Source organism: Pocillopora verrucosa, chromosome 3, assembly GCF_036669915.1.
Source record: "Pocillopora verrucosa isolate sample1 chromosome 3, ASM3666991v2, whole genome shotgun sequence".
Classification (NCBI taxonomy): domain Eukaryota; kingdom Metazoa; phylum Cnidaria; class Anthozoa; order Scleractinia; family Pocilloporidae; genus Pocillopora; species Pocillopora verrucosa.
Genome location: NC_089314.1, coordinates 5,723,667 through 5,746,785, shown reverse-complemented (window position 1 = coordinate 5,746,785; position 23,119 = coordinate 5,723,667). Strand labels below are relative to the sequence as shown.

Below are 23,119 nucleotides of genomic sequence, written 5' to 3'. Positions count from 1 at the left end.
CAGTTATGGTGTCACATTGCAAGGGAATCCTTAACATGTTCCTAAAACTTACTTAACTTTTTACGTAAAAAAAATTGTTCAGAGCGGTCCTAAATATCGCCTTTTTGCTCTTCCGAGTATACTACACATCGCTATTGTTACACCACACTTTGTAATCTTGTAACCGCCTTATAATGTAACTGGGGGCTCTCAATCTCTCGTGCGCTTGCGTAAGTTGTAGACGTCACTTCCGGTTCTAATCACCGGTGCCAGAGCGAATCTTTCAAACATTCGTGATATATTCCCTTTGGACTTTAAGACACCAAGAACGTTATTTAGCCTTTGATGGTCTAAATCAGAGTCATGGCTCAAGTTAATAACTCCCGATTGAGGGACTCCCAAGCTGTAAGTGTTTGAATTTTGCTGTCTTCTTCACCTTTTCAGTTGTAAATCTGCTTAGATAAACACTTCGCGTAGTATCTATGGTAGTGGAATTCGCTTCTTTTGCTTGAAGTTTGAAAATAGAAGTTGCTTCGCGACTTTTTTCGCTTTTCTTTTGTGCAAACGTCCTGCTTGATTTCCGCTGAATTAGAAATATGGTATCAGTTGTTTATTGTCAAGTTTTATTTATTGAAGGAAAGGGAAAACTCCGCGTAATAAGCTGAAAATGTAGGTTTCCTCTCGGTGCCTGTTATTTGTTTGGGTTTTCCCGTTCGCCTTGTCGGCCATGTATCGAACTTCTTTGGATTTACAACCAAGCCGTGACAATTATGCGTAAAATGAAATGGTATCGAATATTTCGGCAAATTGTTGAATTCGTTTCGCATTTGACTGGCAAATCGAGTACACACTCGTTTTAGCTCCGACCGTCCTCCATTCGAACCTTCCCAATTGCAACCAGGATTCCAATGAAATCAACGCAGGCTAACACTTCTTTCTCATTAGTTGATGTTATCAAAAATCCTAGTAAGAGAGATAAGGTAAGAGAAAGGCAAGTGCACCGTAGATATTTAAATTGATTTTCCTAAAGGTTCGCATAATTTTTTTCAACAACTGTTTCAACCACTTCTTCAAAATTCGCCAATATTTTAGTGGGATTCATCTATTACCCTTTACAAAATGAGCGGCTAAAACCAGCTTTTGCACAGCTGTTACGAAATTCCAGTCATTAGAATATCTTATGACCTTTACTACTCAGTTGTAAGTTTGATTATGAGCTTTCTTTGGAAAAAGTTGCTCTTAAGAGCGCCTTTGAAATAATTTCAATAGTTTTACAACAAGCGGCTTTTATGAAGTAGAAAAATCTGTAATCTGGTGAAAGCTTTTGCGTGGATTTCATTAAATATGTGAAATATGCCAATTCTTCTTAGTTGGGTGTCATGGAAAAGTTAATTGTAAACCATAGTGGTTATTTTGGTGTAAAAGCAAAAAACCAAACACCTAATTTCATATTACTAAATTTGTAGGGTTGTTGTCCATGGTCATTTCCATGTTAAAGTTACACAGTAAATTTGAATTTTGTAATGACCCGTCTAAACTTCAATGTTTACTTTTTAAAATCTGGTTTATTAATAAAGTAGGGATTTATATTAAGGTCAGTAGCATGATTTCAATCAGAAATCAGATGTGCAATCAGCTTGGAAAAAAAAATTGTTGTTTATACCTCAAAAGTGATAAAACTCAAGCACAAATCTTTATTCATGATAAGATTGATTAAACAATCCCAATTTTGCATTTTAAATCCACATGATCCATTATGTTTTGAATGTGATAAACTTAACACAATAGAGGAAATATTACCAATTGTTCATCATACCAGCTGTTATCATTCCACTACAATAGCAGATTGATGAGAACTCTTCACCAAGTCAGTAGAAAAAACTTTGCAATCAATTCTCATCATATAAGTTTTAGTTGTCAAGGTATCCACTTGGTACAGAGTCATGCATGGAAAAGTGAGTACAGTTAGTTTGTTTCTTCCAGTGGCATCTAGCGTGGGAGTGAGCTTTTTTTTTGTTTCTACAAGTTGTGGGGAACTTACAGTGAGGACATAGATGATTTGTACTTTTTGACTGAGTTTTGTTGGGCCAGATTGGAAAAATTTGGGTGGAGGTTATGACAAGGTCTGTGCATTGTGAAAAAGAGCCTGACCAAACTCAGTCCATCCTGACTAAACATAGTCATAAAGCATGTTATCATATGACCACTAGGCAGGGTTGTAGATAAAAACCAGCTGCCGGTGAAGTATGCCGGCTTCTCTGCAAGGTTTTGCTGGCTACTTTCATTGCTTCAAGAACCTGTACAGAGATGATGTTTATCAGGTCTAAACTTTGGGCTCAATAAAAATACAAATTTGCACTGCCTATCTTTTCTGAAAACATAAAAAGACTTCTGACTGAAGGTTAGTTTAAAAACACTCTGATGGGGACTAACTTTTTGACAAATCTTGCTGCAGTGGTAGGAGAGTACGAACAATATGACATTTTGTCCGCCAAATTGGTTTCAAGACTCACAACTGTTTACCTTTAAAAAAGCTCCAGCAACTTAAAACCTTAAAGAAAACCCTGACTAAGTGTTGAAAATGTCATTTCAACCTTAATGAAACATACTTGCATACAAAAGAAGGGCATATAGTGGACAACTACATGTACTAAAAATATTTTATGTTGAAAAATATTCCTTTTCTCTCATCAATAAGCACAGTTTGCTTATTTAAATTGAAGCCCACATATTCAATTTACATTTTCAGAACATTCTAAATAGATATCATGTTAGTTCAGGACTGGACAGCCTTTTTTAGACTGGGTTGCATCAACCTGTCAGGCCTAACACTCGTCAGCTTTCATTATGATTTTTCCTACGGGATTGTGCACATGGACCTGCATTCATCATTTGATAAGATTAATTATTTTTTGTTCCAATTCTTTTCCCAAATTTTATTAATCCTACACAGTAAACATTTCTTTGGTTGAAAACCTGTGATCTTTAAATGTGAAACAGTATTACAGGCTTTGAAATACAGTGTATCTTGGATTATGTTGCTACCAACAACTGTATTCTAAACAAATAACAATGATACTGCTGTTCTAGAGTTTTTGATGAAGAGGGAGGAGGAGTCTTAACTCCTTCACACCCAGGAGTGACACAACCAAATTTCTCCCTACAATATCATTATATTTTCATGCAGAAAGGTGATGAAAAGAGAGAACAATATCAACGAGGGGATCTTGTTTGATTGAATACCTACTTCTCAAAATAAAAGGTGTGAGATATGGGCACTAGAGAGTGCAGAGAATTTATCCTTAAATCTTGAAATGTTTTACAGTGTTGAAAGACATTGAACTTCCTACTTTAGGGAGATTATATCAACTTTTCTAGGAGTGATTTGAAATTTGTGAAGTTCCATTTTCAAAGCATCAAATTAAATCATTTGTTGTAACTGTACATTTTGCTGTGTAAGAAAATTATAAATACGATCTGAATAATATTGTAGTCGTGAAGTATTTACCCAAGCCACAAATGGATTTAACTGACATGTTTAATTTGTTCCTTGTGAAGAAAAGGTGTTAGTAGCGCTTTTGAAGTCTTATAAAAAATGCGTTGTTTATCAAAACTTGGAAAGTTTTGAAATTTGCAATGTAACACCATTGTTTCTGCGCGCGACGAAGTCTGTTGCGATAGTAATACTATTTGTAATGCTCATGTAAGTCCCTTTTGAGCTTTTGTCTATGCATAGACACAATATGCAGGCCAACCACTTTCCTTTGTTCCGCTCCCTTCTCGAGTCCGTTCTTCGATTCTCTCTGAGAATCCTAAAGAAACCCGTGAAGACAAAGTTCATAGGGAGCGCGGGCTCATTTCCCAAACGCAGCGCTTAACTTCTTTGCTTGTTGTGGTTTATGAAGGAAATAACTCACATCACCTTTCCAAAGTAGGCATAAAGAAGATTGCTAAGAATATTGAATCGTTCAGAAGGGATTAGTAAAAAGTCCGCAGGGAAAACGAATTTTTTTGACCAGAAAAAAAAAATTGGAAAACAACTGGAACACACACTTCTAAAGCGACATAAATAAAAAATCTTTTTACACATGTCAAAACATACCGGCGTTAAGGTTTCGCCTAAACCGATTCTTTTTATAATAATTTTAGTTACCATGGTCACCCCAAAACGTGCTCTCATCTGCAAGACAAGTAAAAAACGTTTATACCTTCGTAACGTTGCAATGTGAAGTGAAATGGTGTTCTAGTGGAATGAGTGGCATGATTACTTGAAAACGATTTGCTTCAATTCTTTCGATGGTTCAACTGAATTTTTTTCTCAAACTCTTTGAACTAGAGCCCCTTGATTTGAAGACTTCCTGCTTCACGTTTCGTGTTTAATCCGATATTTTCTCTCATGTCCTATCGTGACCCACAAAAGAAACACAATCCCATAAAGTTGTCGCTTAATCGACGGGTGGAGTCAAAACTTGTGTTTTTAGTCCCGTTTGCGTGAATCACGGATATCTGGAATCAAAAACAGCAGGCACTTCGGAAAGCGGAGTCTACTTTCGCATAATTTCGTCATCCCCATGGTATTTCTCTGTTTCATTTTCATTTTCTAGGCTATGTGCATCTTCATTCGGTGTCACCTAAGGTTACAACGCCGATAATCAGCATGCATACGCTCTCTACAGTTGTAAAATTTTCAATCGATCTACTTACGATAGATACGATCAGAATTTTTTCTCTGAAATTAGTTCATTGTTTTGCCGAATTAATTTATGGAAGCTTTTCAGATATGTTCCTTTGCGTGGAAAAATTCTAAGCTACTTGCGTGACAACGCTATCTGAAATGTGTTTTGTAAAGGCTGGTTTTTATTGACGTTGGAGAGGCCGGACGAATCACTCGAAATCTAGGTCACGACCCCAGTTTGTATCGTTTTTCTGATGATGGCTAAATCGGAGTCGTTATCAGATGCGTAGAAAAATACGATCATGTGAATGTAGATAGGAGGAAATCAGAATAGAAATGAAAATTTGTGTCTGTCGCCTGTGATCTGTGGAAACTAAATTGTTAGAATGGTGAGCTGTCATATTGCCAAAGAACTCACTCTGTGATTGGTTGGTTGTTGCTTGAAAATTTAGTAAGCGTCGAAGTAATTAGCAGAATCTGAAGGAAATGGAACCATTCTGATTATTCCGACTCCAATTCCGTCAACCTTATGATTCCGCTACTACCCCAATTTTTTCACCAGGTCGAAAGCGCTCTTGCGACTGTATCGTAAGTGGAAACAGCTTTTAGAACGGATGAGCAATCGTTGAAAATCAGCGAGCGTCCTCGAAATGTTTCTCCACTCTGAATGAATTCATTTCGGGTTGTTTAGCGCATAACGCTTTCGTAAAATTGTACCTAATAATCCTTTTTTTTTTGGCCATCTACGAGTACACGAAACCGCCATCGTTGATACGATTTTTTCCCTTAAAGTAACATCCTAATCAATGTTTGCGCTATGAGTACATTTGATTTTTTTTCTCGGAGCTGTCAAATTGATCGCAAAGCCAAGGCTGTTAAATCGTTCTCCATGCAAAGTTTCTTTCTTGAATTTTGGGTTGGCTTTGAGATAAGAATTCTGCTTGCTTGTTTTCTTTGACTGCTGACCAAATGAGTGGACGTAACCAATCGCATTGTTACGTGTGTCATCATAAATCTCATGTGGGGAGGGTGGGTGGGGAAGAAGTAGTATACGAACATTGTCAAACAAATTAATTTTTTTCGCCTTTCCTTTGAACTATAAAATGCTCACCTCATTTCTAGTTATTTACTGCCATTTAATTGAAGGAACTTCCATTCAACTGTTTACAAAACGAGATTTGAAAACTTACACGACAAGAGTTAGTTGTTGGAGGGGGGAAATTGTTCATTTCGAAACAAACTTTAAAGAACCATATGTTGAAAGGGCGCGATGTATATGAAGCGAATTAGCCATCATTTTAAGTTTATGACACATGAATTTCCCAGAATTTTTTGTGTAGGACATTTATAAAGTCGAGTTTGTACGGGTCAATCGATAATTTTTCCTAGGTTCAGCTTGGTCAGTTTTGAAATAGACATAAAGCGAATTGTTGGAAAACGCTTTAAGTTTGTTTGTTTATCTGCGCTTTTATCCGGTTATTGTTAATCTTTTTAAAGTGGGGCTACCTTTCTTTACTTTGAACGATCATATGCTTCATTTTGAGGAGACACGTTTGTTTTATCAAAACATCGTCCAATGTTTTTAGAGAAATGACCTGGCGGATGTTGGCAAAAGTTATCAAAATTTTGCGCGGGACTCGTGGCAGAATGGAAATTATACATAAAAAATTATCCAGCGCTCAACCAGTAAGAAGCTGAAAACTCTTTTATTCGTTGGCACATTCTTGAAGCGGATTCACGGTTACCATTGAGACGTTACAACTCACGTAACAGGGGTTCAAATTTTCAAGCAAGAACAACTTTCTTCACATTGCAAAGCGAGTGCTGCATGATAACGGTTTAATAACGGCAAGATTCGACATGGCTTGCGTTGGAACTCATCAGCTTTGGTCTCCGGTATGTTTCGCGAAAATTCAACTTCCCGCGGAGAGCGCGTTTGCTGGAAATCTTGTTTCTAAATTGCATACTCTTGTATTACCCTATCTGCCTTAAGGGGGAGACGAGAAGTGAGTTTTCGAATTATTTACTCTTTTCTTTCTCGTAGAATGTTGTTAAAGCTACAAACGTCTTCTACAAAGAGCACAATGTCACCCGAGATAAAAGAGGACAAGTTGTCGGTACACGAGGCGGCTTTCGGGGATGCACAGTCTGGTTTACAGGTAAATACAGTAATTATTCACCAAAAACCGACCAAAACACCTTTCAAACGTTTTCTGGCCAGCTGAATCATTTTTCGATATCTTCTTTTCTTTTTTTTTTTACCCTTTTTTTTTTTTAAGATTTCTTACTTGAAATCTATCATTGAACTTTTCAAGAGTAATAACTGAATACGTTTGATCGTCGATTTTTCTCAGCCGCTTATGAAACTTTTGGGTTCATACGCTCTAAGGCTTCCTTTCTAAACTTTAAATTGGTTCAAACATTTCACCTTTCGCCTGAGAAGAGGATTAAATGTTTTTTTTTAATAGGTCTTTCTGGAGCAGGAAAAACCACAATCAGTATGGCCCTTGAGGATTACTTATGTCGACAAGGTATTCCCTCGTACACGTTGGATGGTGATAACATGAGAACTGGACTCAACCGTAATTTGAGTTTCACCCCAGAAGACCGCGAGGAAAATATCCGTCGTGTCAGTGAAGTTGCCAAGCTGTTTGCTGACTCCGGCATGATCTGTCTTACTGCTTTTATCAGCCCGTACGAGCGGGTAAGATATTTCTTTAATTTACCGGCGTGATTTTAGCTCGGTATTTCACGTTTTTCTCGGGATTAAACCTCGAATTTGGCAAATTATGATCGTGCAATTTTTCTAAAAAGAATTCTTTGCTCGCTTAAGAAAATGTAAGGGAAAAGAGGCTTTTTAGATATTTAATCATTTGAATGCAAGATACTTTGAATGCCCCTAAATTATATCTCATTTGAATGCTAATGATGAACTTTTATTTTTAGACTCTCCCTATTAAAACGTGATATTTTTTCAGGTGTTTTATATTTCTCTTACAGTACTTTGTGATTTCAACTAGCCCCTCGGTTTCTGAATTAACCTTTTACAGTCACTAAGAAAATTTCGCCGCCAAAGTTTGTTAGATCATGGTAACTTTAAGTAATTGGTTAACTTTGACTTTGTCATAATAAATGGTTGTGTGAAGCCGTCTATGAGCATTCTGCATCTATCTATTAAACATATTCTTAAGACTGTGTCAATACCATTATTGAAAATTATCTCACAGGAAATTTACAACTTTTCAAAGAGAATTGTCAAGGACCGAACACTGAACAAACGATTTAAAGTGACTGTGAAACAGACAAACGTGCCTCATTTTCGGCACAATAATTTTAAAATGAGACTCGTCTATGAGCGACTAACATTTCATTAATTGTGGATCAACCGGTTTTTTTCATTGCGAGTACCTTTGCAAAATTATGTGAGGGATGTCTCCTAAATTTATTGCATCGTCGATTTGCAATTTGATTTGCCCAGCTATATAAAGATATACTCTAAGTAAAGTGATTTCCCTTTTTACTCGAGGTTAGATGGTCATTAAAATGACGCGCTAATTATAATGTGACCAGAATGGAAATTCCGAAGTGAAACAAGGCCGTCTCCTGACAGCACTAAGTTATTTCTTTCTTAATGTGCCCACCTCATACTAGTTCAAAAAGGCATGAAATAAGTTCGTCTTATGAACGCAAACGCAAGCTTTATAATTCTTTTCATACTTTCGCCTCTTCGTTTATAATTTTCACCTTAACGAGTGCTTTATACGTGGCATTGCTACCAAGTTATAGTGACGAGATTCATTTGAACAGCTCCTATTGTTAACTTTAAAATTTGCATAATACTCTTTGCTCCGGAAGTGAATCGTGGGCGTCTCGCCCGAAGAACCGAAAACTTCTCGGGTCCGAAAATCCACCTGTCAAATATGCAAAATAACTTTCGGATGATTCTCGAAGCCACACACGAAAATTTCGGATCCAAGACGATGACCCAAAACGGGCCCCGAGAAGTTTTAGGGAGCAATAAGTTTTGGGTCTATTGAGAAACTCACGTCGGAACACATCACGCGGCAAGTTGTTGGGATACGTCGCGGAGACAAAAATTAGTTTTCTGTAGCATGGAGAATTATTGTGATAATCTTTTCGCCTTAGGGCTGCGAGATGCAACCGTGTGGTTTTGATAGCTTGCTCAGATACTTTGCGAGGCAAAACGATATACACCGTTGAGCGGGAAAGTAGGTTTTTAAATAAGAATTTTTCCTAATGAATGACTCGCAAAACAAGCAGAGAACTCCAGAATTAATTAGAGCACTTTTCACACTATGATGTAAAATCTAGTGGAATTGCGTCCACAACTCACCGAGCAGTGAAATTTTTGTCTCATTTATTAGTAACCCAAATGATACCGCGTAATTTAACATGATTTATCGTCTTTTTATTCTGATACACAAGCTTTCAAAAAATTTTGTTTCTCAGGACCGTGAGAAAGCTCGCAAGTTGCACGAAGATGCCGGTCTGCCATTCTTTGAGATTTTTGTGAACACTCCTTTGGAAACCTGTGAAAAGAGAGATGTCAAGGGATTGTACAAGAAAGCCAGAGCCGGCCAGATTAAAGGTTCTGTCAAACACTTTAGAGTCTTTCCTTAGTCGACTTCTTCGCTAACAATTTCTTCCTTTTATGCCGTTTCACGTCTGACCGGATTGACTGGTTTCTATTTTAGGTTTTACTGGTATTGACTCAGCGTATGAGCCTCCAAGCAAACCCGAACTGAATTTGAAATCAGGAGAAGTACCTGTAGACGATTGTGTTCAAGAAGTTATCAAACTCCTTGCAGACAGGGTGAGTAGTTAAAAAGCGGTTTTGATAAACAGTAAAAACTTGAACAAGCTATTTTGTAGAGACAAACTCCAAGAGGCAAAAAATAACTTGCCTGAGAAAAGTCCTGTGCAGTGAAGTTTCATCTTGAGATGAAAACTCTGGTACACATCGATTGCGATAGGTTGAACGTGTAAAATCTTCACTATGACTGATTAAGAATTTAACACCTTGTCAACAAAACAGTGAATGACGTTTCGACGGCCTGAAGAGAAGTTGTTATAGAAAGCATTTGATTATGATTTCAACTGAGGACTTCCTGACCCGGATGATCGGAACACCTGATCAAATATATGTTTCTTTTCTCCAGGGGATCTTGCCATATGCAGCTTACAGCGGTATCAAAGAACTGTTTGTTCCTGAAGAAAAAGTCGAAGAAGCCAAGAAGGAAGCAGAGGAACTACCTTCTGTTGAGCTAACAAAGGTTGGTCCTGCTTTAGTTAGGATCCATTGCGATTGAATGTCCCAAAACCAAAACCTAAAGAAAAAGCAACAAACAGCCTCACTCGCGAGAAACGCGTGAGGGAATAAGTCGCAGTTTGGTTTTAGATTTGAATCTAAGTGGTTGAGAGGGTGGGACAGGTTTTGTTGACCGGTAGCCAGGTGAAGTAGAGAAAACCAATGCTATAGAGGAATGCCATTGACAGTTTATTGAAAATTACTTTAACATAAAATTAATTTCACGACATTAGTTGTGTTAAAAATGGTCATATCTTCACAGCTGGATCTGCAGTGGGTACAAGTTCTTTCTGAGGGCTGGGCTACGCCTCTGAAAGGTTTTATGAGGGAGCGTGAATTTTTGCAGTGTCAGCATTTTGGACTCCTTCTAGACGGTGAGCGTTTCTTTTTAGAATCTTTCTCCTGAAATTTTCATTTTGAGACTCAGACACGCAGCTGCTTTTCTTCAAGGCGAGGAACTTTTTCTCATTTTTCTCTGAGTGGAACGTTTTTGCTCAAAGGTAGCTGACCAATTTGTCTCCATGTCTTCGTTGCAGCGGCTCTTCAGTAAAAAAAACGGCTGTAGATGTTATATTTTCCCACCAAAATGATAATTGTAGGTTGTTTGTCTCACGTGATCTGTTTTCTTGTAGAGGGCGTGGTCAATCAGTCTATTCCTATCGTGCTCCCTATTCAGACTGCTGACAAAGAGAGACTGGAGGATAAAAAAGCCTTAGCTCTCCGATACGAAGGAAAACCAGTAGCTATCCTTAGAGATCCAGAATTCTACCCCCACCGCAAAGAAGAACGATCGGCCCGTCAATTTGGAATAACGCATCAAGGACACCCTTACATTAAGGTACCCTAACATTAAGATTCCCTTCCATTAAGGTACCCTTACATCAAGTACCCGTTACATGTGTTCTCACGAAATTTTTGGCTCGTTAAAGTCGGTCTATTTGAATGAGAAAGTCGAAGATCATCGCAAATTGAAAGGAGATTCAATATTTAATTTTATTCAATTTTATTTATAGATGATTCATGAAGGTGGTGATTGGTTTGTCGGAGGAGAATTAGAGGCACTGGAAAGAATCAAATGGAACGATGGACTCGACGAATACCGAAAGACTCCGAATGAACTCCGAGCTGAATTCCGACGACGCGGTGCCGACGCTGTGTTTGCTTTTCAACTTCGTAATCCAGTACATAATGGACATGCGTTACTAATGCAGGTAGGGAAAAAAACTATTTACCATTTTTATGACCTCACGCAGACCGGAGCAAACGAATACAAGAGGAGTTTTCTACATGTTAGGAGGCTGTAGACCATAAACATTAGAAGTTAGAGCAACATCTGGAAAATTTTGTGAAAAGACTTGACTCTCCTCAACTCTGTCGACACAATTGCTACAGGTAGAAGAGTAACAATAAAAAGTCTTCGTTAAATAGGCAAAACTGATAACCATTCCATTCGATTCCTTGAAATCAAAATTTTTATTTCGTTTACCTTCCCCTCAGGACACCCGACAGAAGTTAGTTGACAGAGGATTTAAAAAGCCAGTGTTATTACTGCATCCCTTGGGAGGGTGGACTAAGCAAGATGACGTTCCTTTACCAGTGCGAATGGCGCAACATCATGCTGTAATGGAAGAGGGTGTACTGGACCCTGAAAACACAGTTATAGCTATATTTCCTTCACCTATGATGTACGCTGGTCCTACAGAGGTGGGTATTTTGACACGGCTGGAAACTCTCATTTTAGCTGAAATCTGGTGGCGGTGCCAACTCTCACCGGAAATACCTGGAGATGTGCTTGGTCTTCAAACTCAAAACCAATCTTTTGCGCAGCCTAAATGGCAACGTCCGTTTCATGTTGAGTAGGCCGAACACGCACTTTGACTTGTTTTTTTTTTTTTTTATTTTCGATCTATAGAGCATACAAATCTTGTACGGAATTTAAAGAACTCTTTTTTTCGTGATGAAGGGCCAAGCCCGAAACGAGAGTACTTCTCACAAAGTTTCACTTTTTTGTTATAGGTTCAATGGCATGCAAAGGCGCGTGTAGCAGCTGGGGCAAATTTCTTTATTGTAGGACGGGATCCAGCAGGAATGCCCCATCCAGATCCTAATCCAAAACGGGACCTTTATGATCATTCACATGGGAGAAAGGTATGTCGTCAAGGGAGGGAGATGGGAGCAGTTGGGGGAGAGAAAAAGGTCTCTGAACCAAGTCTTGCGAGATATCTACATCGTAACTACCCTTGTTTCGATGTTCTGAGTAAAAATAATGTACTGACAGAAAACTTGGTTCATAACAAAAAACTTCTCAATCCAGACATCCAAGGAAACAGAATTCCGTTTATTTTTCAAAAGCTGAGAGTAGCGTTTTTGGAATGACCAGTAGTATGTATCCCAGTCAGAGTCTCCGTCATCTCATTTTCTCTTGATTGATCATGTGACGCGCATAATCCTAGAGCATGGCCTTCTGGTGAACTCATCATGCACCATGAGGTTCCCGGTTTACTTGAAGTGGTGGGTTCCATCTATCCCAGGGACTTAGATTTTAGTAAATAAATTGAACATCATCCTTCAGCCTTTATGATACGAAGCTCAAATACTCTTTCGTTTCTTTTCTAGGTTTTAACTATGTCACCGGGTCTTACACAACTAGAGATAGTTCCTTTCCGTGTGGCAGCTTACAATACCAAAGATAGAAGGATGGAGTTCTTTGATCCTGAGCGAAAAGAAGAATTTGACTTCATATCTGGTACACGCATGCGTGCATTGGCAAGGTCAGGAGAGGAACCTCCAGATGGTTTTATGGCACCAAAAGCGTGGCAGATTCTGTCCAATTACTATCGTTCCCTCAACAAGAATTAATAAATGGGTCATTTACACTTAATGAACGGTAGCACCCTGCATTACACTACAAGTTCAGTAATTACATTAACATTTAAGTTTACTCTTTTAAGTCAAAGCAGGAAATGATTTTAAGTTTGCCGTGAATCGATTTGAAACCTACCAGAGAGAGAATTTGGTAGGCTAACTATAGAAAGAAAATCTAGGAAAGCAAAATTTCTTACACTGATGTTCACTTACACCAGAAGTCCTCCTGCTTTGGTATAGACACCTTTGTAGCAATCATTTTCTTTCAGTGTTGGGGTGATCGTGAAATTTCTAGATATGTGTTTTTAATCAGCCCTCTTCAAATCGATTTGCGTCAGACTTAAGATTCTCAAAGAACGTCTCCACTGTCAGTGAAGTTGCCATCATCATACGACGAGGAACTTTTCCTTTGGTATAGTAGAATAAATCAGTAGTCCTATACTTCCCATACAGTGACTTTCGTTTGCGCTGAATTTTTAAAGCTCTTTAAATTAGGTATAATTGTTATTAAGTTACTCGTAGGTATTGAAATTAATTTTTTAAAAATTTTTACAGAGATATTTGGTGGTAAATTCGTTGCCAAAATATCTTGATAACTTTACGATGTCTTACTAAATTTGAAGTAATGTTCAATTTTTTCATCTCGCCTCAGATGATCAAGTTTTCTTTTGTCTCTTGATGACTTCATCACTGTTAGTGGTTTGCACTCCACCCACCCCTCCCTACTGAGTCATGTCTCGGTTTTTATTTTAGAGAACGATCGCCGGTGTACGACAGTATTGTATTCTTTATATCCAGTTGTTTTTTCTACAGGCAGCCCAAGTTCGATATGTTCGACATATGCACGGTCAGCTTTCTATTTTTGAGGTCAAATTCCGGATAGTTGTTTGGTTTCTAAACACACATCTTCTTCAAGCAGATCTCTCTATTTCCACTGTTGCGCAATAACAGTACAACACACATATAGTCAAACATCGAGCTTGGGCTACCTTTGATTTTATGAGGACATTAAGGGTACATCAGTTGTGATTCTTACTAGTAACTCTTAAACCAGGCTTATTGAGGGTAAATATGAGTTGCCACCTCGCGAGTGCGTCCTGTCAGCTGATATTACATTCAAGTTTCCTGCTTGCACTGTAGTAGAGTGGGATTAATCCAGAAATAAAATCATTAACCAACGAAGACATAAAACTGTGGTTGTTAAGTGTTTGAGAAAGCAATGTCAGAGGTATTCGTCTACTTTTTAAAGAAAATTATAAGACAAACAAGAAGACAAACGAATTACCAAGGGCATCATATTTCCACTTAGAGGTTACTATTAAGCGAACAGCGTGCGAATAACCTTTGGCAAAAGGAGGTATATGATCAAGGGAAGGAAAGCGCTTAAAACGTAGGCGATCTCTTTCCGTGCAAGCACACATTGATGCTAAAGCGTCTACAGACTGGGTGTTATGAAACAAAACATTGAAATGAAAAGTATTTTCTGAATCAAGAGTTAGGAAGAGGTTTTTGACGAGCCAGTTGGAACACAACGGCTTAAACCAAGGGAACACGCGAGTGAACCAGGAGCGACTATGTCGACCGTTTTTAGTTTGACACCTGATTGAGAGAGACGGTGGTTCGGGTTGAATCTCGACCGACCAAAAACCGTAGTAAAGGAAATTGACGTAAAACTGAACATCTTTAGAAGCTTATTCTCAAATTCATCTATTTTACGCAACATAAGATTACCCCGGAATCTTAAGCCCTTGTTATTTCGATCCATTGTCGCTAGCTTCTAAACGCTTTGAGTCAACAAGACTCTCCAAACAACACATTGTGCGAAATGAACAAATAAATACCGAGACTTGCTTGAATGTTCGTTGGATTTTAATAGCCGTGATTGAATAGCCGTGCTACTTACTATTACTGATATGCTTGAGATATTCGCAATGCGCTTTATAGACTCTAAATTTAATGAAAGTGTCCCTCACTTTGGAGTTTCAAAAGTTGCTTAATTTATCCTTTTGAGTCTTTGAGATCTACGTTTTCGATATTTGAGCATTTTCGCACCCTCGCTAATATTCTCAATCGCGAGAATTAAAGCCATCTGCAGCTACGAAAAAGTAAAAGCGCTAAATTAATATGAAGCGTTAAGTTACCTAAACTACTGTGCCAACGTTCATAACTCTAACACAAATTCTTTCTGACGCAGTCTCACATAAAGCCTCTAAAATTCATTCGGTAAATTTGTTTCCTTTCACGTTGAGCCTTTTCCATTTTAATCCGTGGATACGTTTTATTGATTAGATAGCTATCGTATGTTAAGACTGATATTTGCGTGAGCAAACTTATACTAATACGTTACTACGGAATTCAAGTCATCGCTTTCATTAGTAGATGTGGCGCGGTGCTAGTGAAGGGGTCTCGGGTAGGTGCTCAGCGGTAAATACGGCGACTTAACGCCCTGAAAAAAAGAACCGGAAAACAACATTTAATCAAAAAGGTATCATAAACCTTACTTTGAAACTCGGGAAACCGGAAATATTTATGGATCGTGATTGAATTCCAATCTAATTAAAAAAAACCCTAATTACAACTCAGCGCATTATAAACTTGTCAGAATGTCCATGGTTTTCCAAGGACCACAGTTGAACAAATACTAACAGGTTCCCAGCTAAAGTAATCGTGATTCATTGATAAATCGACAGATGAATAGACAGTCCTATCGAGAAACAGAATAAAGGCCAGACGACAGTCAGATAAACTGACAGACTGATGGAAGGTCACACGAACGGGCAATGGTACAGACAGTAACAAAGACAGGCTAACAGACCGATAGATAGACTACGAGCACTCCCTCTTTTTCAGTAAAGTCCGTAGCGAGACCAAAAAAAAAAAAATCAGTGCTATTCGAGCGCCTCAATCCCAGAGCTCCTCGTGGTGCGACAACATCAATTTTTCTTCACTAATTTTGGTTGACTCGCGCGACGGACTTCCCGAAAAGGAGGGACTACTCGTAGTCTAGCCAACAGACTAATTGACGGGAAGAATGGACGGTGAGTTAGTCGATGGACATCTAAAAAAGCAGAAATATAAAGGAAGAAATGGTTTTGAAGTATTAAAAAAAAATACCCTTACCTAAACGTAATCGAGCTGAAAACATAATAAAAGAGAAACCAGTTAGTGTGTTTTTCTTTAACATGAACATCTAAGATAACCGTTAAGTGCGATAGAAGATCAGAAGAAATTAACTTAAGGTATAGGGTATACTGCTAAAATGTTGGCATTAGCCCTGGAAATACATTTGGAACTTTAAATTTTGACTGACTGGCTATACAAATGACTAAATCTTGGAGCGCGTAAATGACAACATTTTGTGCATACACGCCTTTTTGTGCTACAGTTTCTTTGGAAACTTACCCTATTTATTACCAGTGTAAAATGGTTAGTTTTTGGTGATGTAAACGCATGTTTTTCAAATCCATCTGAATTTTGTGAATTGGAGACTAGCTGTTGTAGATAGCTCGTTAAAATAAGCAATGAAGCGAAGAAGAGAGAAAGAACTGAAGAAAAAAAGGGAGATTTTAAGAGTTTCAACAGGAAAAAATTTTACCTTCTGTTCTGATCTATAGGTGATTTCATATTTAGAGATCTTTTTTGATAATGTTTGGCTTTACATGGTTATGAATAATGACTTCTTTTTTTTCGACACGGTAGTAAAACTTTACCCTAGTGACTCCCAGTGCCTCTGTCCATCCCGGGGTCAGTTGGCGTAAATACCGGCCTTCTGTCAGGGAAACGTGGCAAATTGCCAAAGGAAGAGGGGGAATGCCTGAGATGAACGAACATCCCACTCAGGAGAAGTGAACATACTGAAATTATTTTGAGATAGAGCATGCAAGACTTGGTGCTCACCTTGGCAAACTCTCTGCCTGAAAATTTTTGCTTGGCCTGGGTTCTGTAGTTCTTCGAAGGACTCTATGACGTACACATAGTTATCTTGTCCGGCGATCTCCAACAGTTCACGGGCATCCACAACATTCCTCTTGCCAACTCCAATAGCAACCATCTGGACTCCCATATTTCTTAGAGGCTTAGCGGCTAATCCTAGAGGGGTGTAGGAGCCTGTCTTGGTCTGTTTACCGTCCGTAATGACAAAAGCCATCTTGAAGAAAAGAGGAGAGAAGTGTAAGGAAGAATGAAAAGAAATTATTGTCGTTTGCCCAGTGGTTCGCGACGTTTAGACTGCATACTGCTGGATGAGCTATGAGATTCATCGTTTTTGCATCACTTTATATAGCAAGATGTTCAACCGTAATTAATTAACTTTCTACGGAGCTTGCTAAAGCCGAAGTGAAACAATCCCAGATAACTTTTAACACTTAGTTGAAAATGTAACGTCCTCTAAGAAGATCACTTCTTCTCTAAGAAGGTCACTGACTAGAAAGGAAATATTCTTCACCAAAGAATTTTGCGAATAACTCGATGTCTTTACCGCCTCTGACAGCACCTTATCTCCCCTTCAGCGTAACGTGTGATTGCAGCGTCGAGATTTAAATAAACATAATTTACTGTTAAAGTTGTCAAACTACGCATAATGTGGTGATTTACATCGCTGTTCTGAAGAGGAAAGGTAAGAAATGTATAACTGATGAAAATACACAGGCAGAACTATTGTTCTGCTCAGTTATCTTTTATTTCGGTACGTCGGTTGACAATAATCCTTTCAGTCACCGTCAAGTCCTTCTTTGTTCTAAAGGAACGGAAATCAATTAAATACCTTCGGTACGTTTGATCTCATGCCTCGCCTTGTGGTAAATATGTCTAAAGCGGCTGTGTCTAAAGCCTTGTCTATGTAAGTCCGTCCTTTTTGCCACCGCAATCCGTCCAAAACATTGTTGACCTCTGCCACGTTAAGTCTGTCTCCTTGGAGTGTGTTGAAGCGCAGGACAGTTTCGGGATTAGTGCTGTAAGTGATCACAGCAACATGGGTGGTGGAAGGTCCTATGTCCAGTTTGCTGACCATTCTCTTCAGGAATCGTTTTGTTCGTTCCCAGTTCGTCTTACCAATGCTTCCAGAGGAGTCCACTATAAAGGCGATATCTGCCGCTTTTCTACATTCGGGTACTATGAAATGCACAAACCATGAATAAAAACGCATTTTACTTTTTCTTATGGCTTTTAGATTTTAGCTCCAAAGTTTAGGAAAAAAGCACTCCCCTACCCTTTATTCTTGAATACCAGCCTCGCAAAACTATACGACTCAACCACCTTCACTACTCAAAGATCATTTATTGCACACCAACGTTAGAGAAGGTTCAAAGGAAAGTAATATGTTTCAGATCGTTTCACGAAAGTCCAAAATTCTAGCTAATGAGTCCTTAACCCATTTAACGCCAAAAAGAGAAAGATATTGAGAGCCAAAGGTTTGAGGCTTTGGCTCCTTTGTTGCTATGTATACCTAAGTACGGATTGCGATGCACATAAAGATTGTCATTATATTAAGATTTTAACTCACCACATGGTGACCTCCTGGCAACACTAATTGGAGTTGAAGTGAGACACGCCTGTCTCTTCGTAAAGCACTCACTTGTGTCTTGTACATCATCAGAAGCACATACTGGACTGGACGTAGCAGGGCAGGTTGGACAAATACACTCTGATTGACCGTCAACCACTCTACAACCGATGTTGTGAGGTGCCTTACAGGGAAAGATCTCACAAGCATCTGTCAAAAATATGACAAGAGTATGAAATATGGGCTTGAATGGAAACGTAGTAGATCCGAATAAAGAGGTCAGGGTTTGTGTTTTGAGGTCATTTATCAAAAGTTTTGGCAACTTTGCAAGCCAAATGCCACAGCCTAAAGTCTAAAGAATATGAGTCTCAAACTGTCAAGATCTCAATCTTGAATGTAAACGCCAACAAAAAAAAAAAAGATTCTTGGAACAAGTAGCTACCGGGACACTAACGGGCCACAGGATTCATAGTTTTGCGTTCGTCGGGAAAGACCAACCACACTACCTCTTCTTAGGTTTGTTCCACAATCGGAGCAAATAATTTAAATAATGAAATATGGCTGATATTGGAAAAGAAACACCCGTCTAGATATTTTTCGTAACCTTCTAAAAATAAAAAATAAAGGTCCTATCTATCTTTTAAAGCTTAAATTTCAAGAGAAATCAATACTTTTTAAAAATAACTTTTTAATGTATTAACAATGATTGGTTAAGTGAATTTATCATAAGTGGATAGATGGTCTTTGTTATCTGAATGAAAGCAAAAGACTGGTTCGAGCTACTACGTACTGTCACATGTTTAGTATTCCGCCATGTTGTATGTTCTGCAAATTTTACAACGAGAGAATTCTCGATATACAACGGAAAAAAGGAATACTTTATAGAGTTCTATTTTGCGAAAAACGTTAATTTACCATTCGTTAGAAAAAAAGACTGACAGTGATAAAGAGGTAATGAGTTCCTTTCGCTTTTTTAGTTACCATTTTTAGAGCACTGTCGAGTATAGAGAAATTTTCCGAATCTGTATTTATTGTAGATGTATTATTTTCTCTGTTTATCTGGTTGTGTCAGAAATAGAATGAAAATATCATTGATTTCGGCCAGAACCTAACATGTTAGAAGCTTTCAAGCAATTCAAAACTCACCTTTAGCTGAGGCTGAAAGAGACAAGGAGAAAAAAAAGTCAGGTAAGTATAACGATGTGATAAAGATGCTCAAGGAACGCGGAGAGGGAAGACCTCTTTTGGATGTACTAGAACACTTACTTGGACATGTCTTTTCCACAATTTGCTTGACAACTGACTCCAGCTCGTTAAATCCAGGAGAAGTAAACACGTTGTCGTTGGAGCTTGCAATCTGACGCAGCTGGCTAGTGTCAACGCCTGATCCGATGCCTAAGGCGAACACTTCCACTCCCTTGTCTTTGATTCCTTTGGAAGCTTGATCTAAAGGTGTATATGCCTTAGTAGTGGTCTGCTGTCCATCAGTTATGACTATGGCAACCTAATGGAGAACAAAAGTTTACACAAAAACGCAAGTCGGCGGAGAATTGAATCCACAGCCAAAATAATATTATGCCTTTAGAGAGTCAAAGGTACAGGATTCACAGGATTAACTGGTTTTTGTTTTTTTTTAAGAATAATATAAGTAAAGGCGATACCAAAAAGATTGCACTTTGCAGTAAAATCCAATGAAAGAAATGGAAAGCTTTAGAGTAGTTAACAATTTTGTTGTATGTCTTTTGTGGAATAAACAAATTTGAAATACCTGAGGTACACTGGGCCTCATTCCTGCGCTTGTCACAAAAACTTGTTCATCTGCCATTTTCAAGCCTTTGTCGATGTATGTAAAGCCTCTCTGAAATGCGATCTTATCGATCCGCTTTCCATATTCTTTGGCAGTAATCTGCGCCCCGGACACGGAGTCGAAGGCTATTTCAAGCTTGGCATTGTTACTGTAGGCGATTACTGCTACATGGGTACCATCTGGACCAACATTAAAAGCACTAATGATGTTCTTCAAGAAACCCAACATCAGCGGCCATCTTCGACGACCAATACTTCCCGATGAATCCACGATAAATGCTACATCCGCCGTGGCCTTGCACGCTGCCGGGGTTCAATTAAAAAAAAGGAAGAATAGCATGACAAAATAGCTAGACAGGAAAAAACCTATTGTGTATCACTGTTAAATGACATATGTGTGGTTTGAGTTTACTTACGTGCAGGTGTTGGCAGTGGCGTCGGTGTTGTTAATGGAGGTGGTACTGAAAGGGAAGAAAACGAGTTGGTCAAGTTGGAACATTTCTCACATTCCTCTTTCTACTGTATCGTTTACAACCCTACAGCCAAGACTGTATGGAGCAAAACAATTGATCGTCTTGTATGGATCAGGAGGTTTAGCTGAGAAAGTACAACAGCACAAAACACGTTGTTTGAAGGTATAGAAAGCAAACAAAAATCAGACTGAAATTTGCACAAGTAAGAAGAAGAATCCAAAATAGAAAACGGTTTGGTATTTAAACCGACGGTTATCCTCATATAAAGGGATGGAGTATGAGACTTTTGAAGCCCACAGAAGGTAACGTCTTAAGGTCCAGAGTATAGGTGCTTTTCCAGCACCTATTCCTATCCAGACCGCTTTTGGATGTACTAAGACACTTACTTGGACATGTCTTTTCCACAATTTGCTTGACAACTGACTCCAGCTCGTTAAATCCAGGAGAAGTAAACACGTTGTCGTTGGAGCTTGCAATCTGACGCAGCTGGCTAGTGTCAACGCCTGATCCGATGCCTAAGGCGAACACTTCCACTCCCTTGTCTTTGATTCCTTTGGACGCTTGATCCAAAGGTGTATACGCCTTAGTAGTGGTCTGCTGTCCATCAGTTATGACTATGGCAACCTAATCGAGAGTAAAATTTTACACAAAAACGCAAGTCGGGGGAGAATTGAAACTATAGCCAAAATAATATTATGCCTTTAGAGAGTCAAAGGTGCAGGATTCACAGGATTAACTCTTTTTTTTTTCCTTTAGAATTAACGTAAGTAAAGGCGTTACCAAAGAGATAAGGCAGTGCAATACAATCGAATCTATGTTATAGACGAGCCTAAAGTATTTGACAATTTTGTTGTATGTCTTTTGCGGAAGAAACAGTGCTTAAATACCTGTGGTATATTGGGCCTCATTCCTGCACTTGTTACGAACACTTGTTCATCTGCCATTTTCAAGCCTTTGTCGATGTATGTAAAGCCTCTCTGAAATGCGATGTTATCGATCCGCTTTCCATATTCTTTGGCAGTAATCTGCGCCCCGGACACGGAGTCGAAGGCTATTTCAAGCTTGGCATCGTTACTGTAGGCGATTACTGCTACATGGGTACCATCTGGACCAACATTGAAGGCACTAATGATATTCTTCAAGAAACCCAACATCAGCGGCCATCTTCGACGACCAATACTTCCCGATGAGTCCACAATAAATGCTACATCCGCCGTGGCCTTGCACGCTGACGGAGTTCAATTAAAAAAAAAGGAAGAATAGCATGACAAAATAGCTAGACAGGAAAAAACCTATTGTGTATCACTGTTAAATGACATATGTGTGGTTTGAGTTTACTTACGTTCAGGTGTTGGCAGTGGCGTCGGTGTTGTTAACGGAGGTGGTACTGAAAGAGAAGAAAACGAGTTACTCAAGTTGGAACATTTTTCACATTCCTCCTTCCGCTGTATCGTTTACAACCCTACAGCCAAGACTGTATGGAGCAAAACAATTGATGGTCTTGCATGGATCAGGAGGTTTAGCTGAGAAGGTACAACAGCACAAAACACGTTGTTTAAAGGTATGGAAAGCAAACAAAAATCAGACTGAAATTTGCACAAGTAAGAAGAAGAATCCAAAATAGAAAACGGTTTGGTTTTTAAACCGACGGTTATCCTCATATAAAGGGATGGAGTATGAGACTTTTGAAGCCCACAGAAGGTAACGTCCTAAGGTCCAGAGTATAGGTGCTTTTCCAGCACCTATTCCTATCCAGACCGCTTTTGGATGTACTAGAACACTTACTTGGACATGTCTTTTCCACAATTTGCTTGACAACTGACTCCAGCTCGTTAAATCCAGGAGAAGTAAACACGTTGTCGTTGGAGCTTGCAATCTGACGCAGCTGGCTAGTGTCAACGCCTGATCCGATGCCTAAGGCGAACACTTCCACTCCCTTGTCTTTGATTCCTTTGGACGCTTGATCCAAAGGTGTATACGCCTTAGTAGTGGTCTGCTGTCCATCAGTTATGACTATGGCAACCTAATCGGGTGTAAAATGTTACACAAAAACACAAGTTGGCGGAGAATTGAATCTACAGCCAAAATAATATTATGCCTTTAGAGAGTCAAAGGTACAGGATTCACAGAATAAACTCGTTTTTGTTTTTTTTTAGGAATAATATAAGTAAAAGCGATACCAAAAAATTAAATTAAAAATCCAATGTAAGAAATGGAGAGCTTTAGAGTAGTTAACAATTTTGTTGTATGTCTTTTGTGGAAGAAACAAATTTAAAATACCTGAGGTACATTGGGCCTCATTCCTGCGCTTGTCACAAACACTTGTTCATCTGCCATTTTCAAGCCTTTGTCGATGTATGTAAAGCCTCTCTGAAATGCGATCTTATCGATCCGCTTTCCATATTCTTCGGCAGTAATCTGCGCCCCGGACACGGAGTCGAAGGCTATTTCAAGCTTGGCATCGTTACTGTAGGCGATTACTGCTACATGGG

General features: G+C 38.8%; 2 protein-coding genes across 4 annotated transcripts in view; one reads left to right on the top strand and one right to left on the bottom strand.

Moving 5' to 3' along the window:
• Positions 1-243: 243 nt before the first annotated feature.
• On the top strand, positions 244-12,864 carry LOC131798281 (bifunctional 3'-phosphoadenosine 5'-phosphosulfate synthase). Of its 3 annotated transcripts, none has more exons than XM_059115947.2 (12): positions 244-384; positions 6,699-6,813; positions 7,123-7,358; positions 9,125-9,263; positions 9,370-9,488; positions 9,835-9,948; positions 10,246-10,357; positions 10,616-10,821; positions 10,997-11,194; positions 11,481-11,687; positions 12,000-12,131; positions 12,600-12,864. In XM_059115947.2, exons 1-12 carry the CDS (start codon positions 343-345, stop codon positions 12,840-12,842), a joined length of 1,863 nt encoding a protein of 620 aa, XP_058971930.1. In that variant the 5' UTR covers positions 244-342; the 3' UTR covers positions 12,843-12,864. The 3 variants fall into 3 exon arrangements, with proteins under 3 accessions (XP_058971930.1, XP_058971942.1, XP_058971936.1); XM_059115959.2 differs by lacking the exon at positions 244-384 and adding an exon at positions 4,430-4,553; XM_059115953.2 differs by lacking the exon at positions 244-384 and adding an exon at positions 6,394-6,550.
• Positions 12,865-14,699: 1,835 nt separating this feature from the next.
• Positions 14,700-23,119, bottom strand: part of LOC131798419 (uncharacterized) — a 107,548-nt gene continuing 99,128 nt past the window's right edge. The window contains exons 164-177 of the mRNA XM_066164565.1: positions 22,908-23,119; positions 22,413-22,650; positions 21,970-22,014; positions 21,515-21,855; positions 21,014-21,251; positions 20,571-20,615; positions 20,117-20,457; positions 19,615-19,852; positions 19,495-19,506; positions 18,349-18,558; positions 17,611-17,957; positions 16,746-16,995; positions 15,969-15,983; positions 14,700-15,294 (exon numbers count right to left, since the gene is read on the bottom strand). The exon at positions 22,908-23,119 is cut by the window's right edge and continues 129 nt beyond it. Of these exons, the coding sequence (XP_066020662.1) occupies positions 15,287-15,294; positions 15,969-15,983; positions 16,746-16,995; positions 17,611-17,957; positions 18,349-18,558; positions 19,495-19,506; positions 19,615-19,852; positions 20,117-20,457; positions 20,571-20,615; positions 21,014-21,251; positions 21,515-21,855; positions 21,970-22,014; positions 22,413-22,650; positions 22,908-23,119 (2,540 nt within the window). The 3' untranslated portion in view covers positions 14,700-15,286. The remainder of the gene's footprint in view (positions 15,295-15,968; positions 15,984-16,745; positions 16,996-17,610; positions 17,958-18,348; positions 18,559-19,494; positions 19,507-19,614; positions 19,853-20,116; positions 20,458-20,570; positions 20,616-21,013; positions 21,252-21,514; positions 21,856-21,969; positions 22,015-22,412; positions 22,651-22,907) is intronic.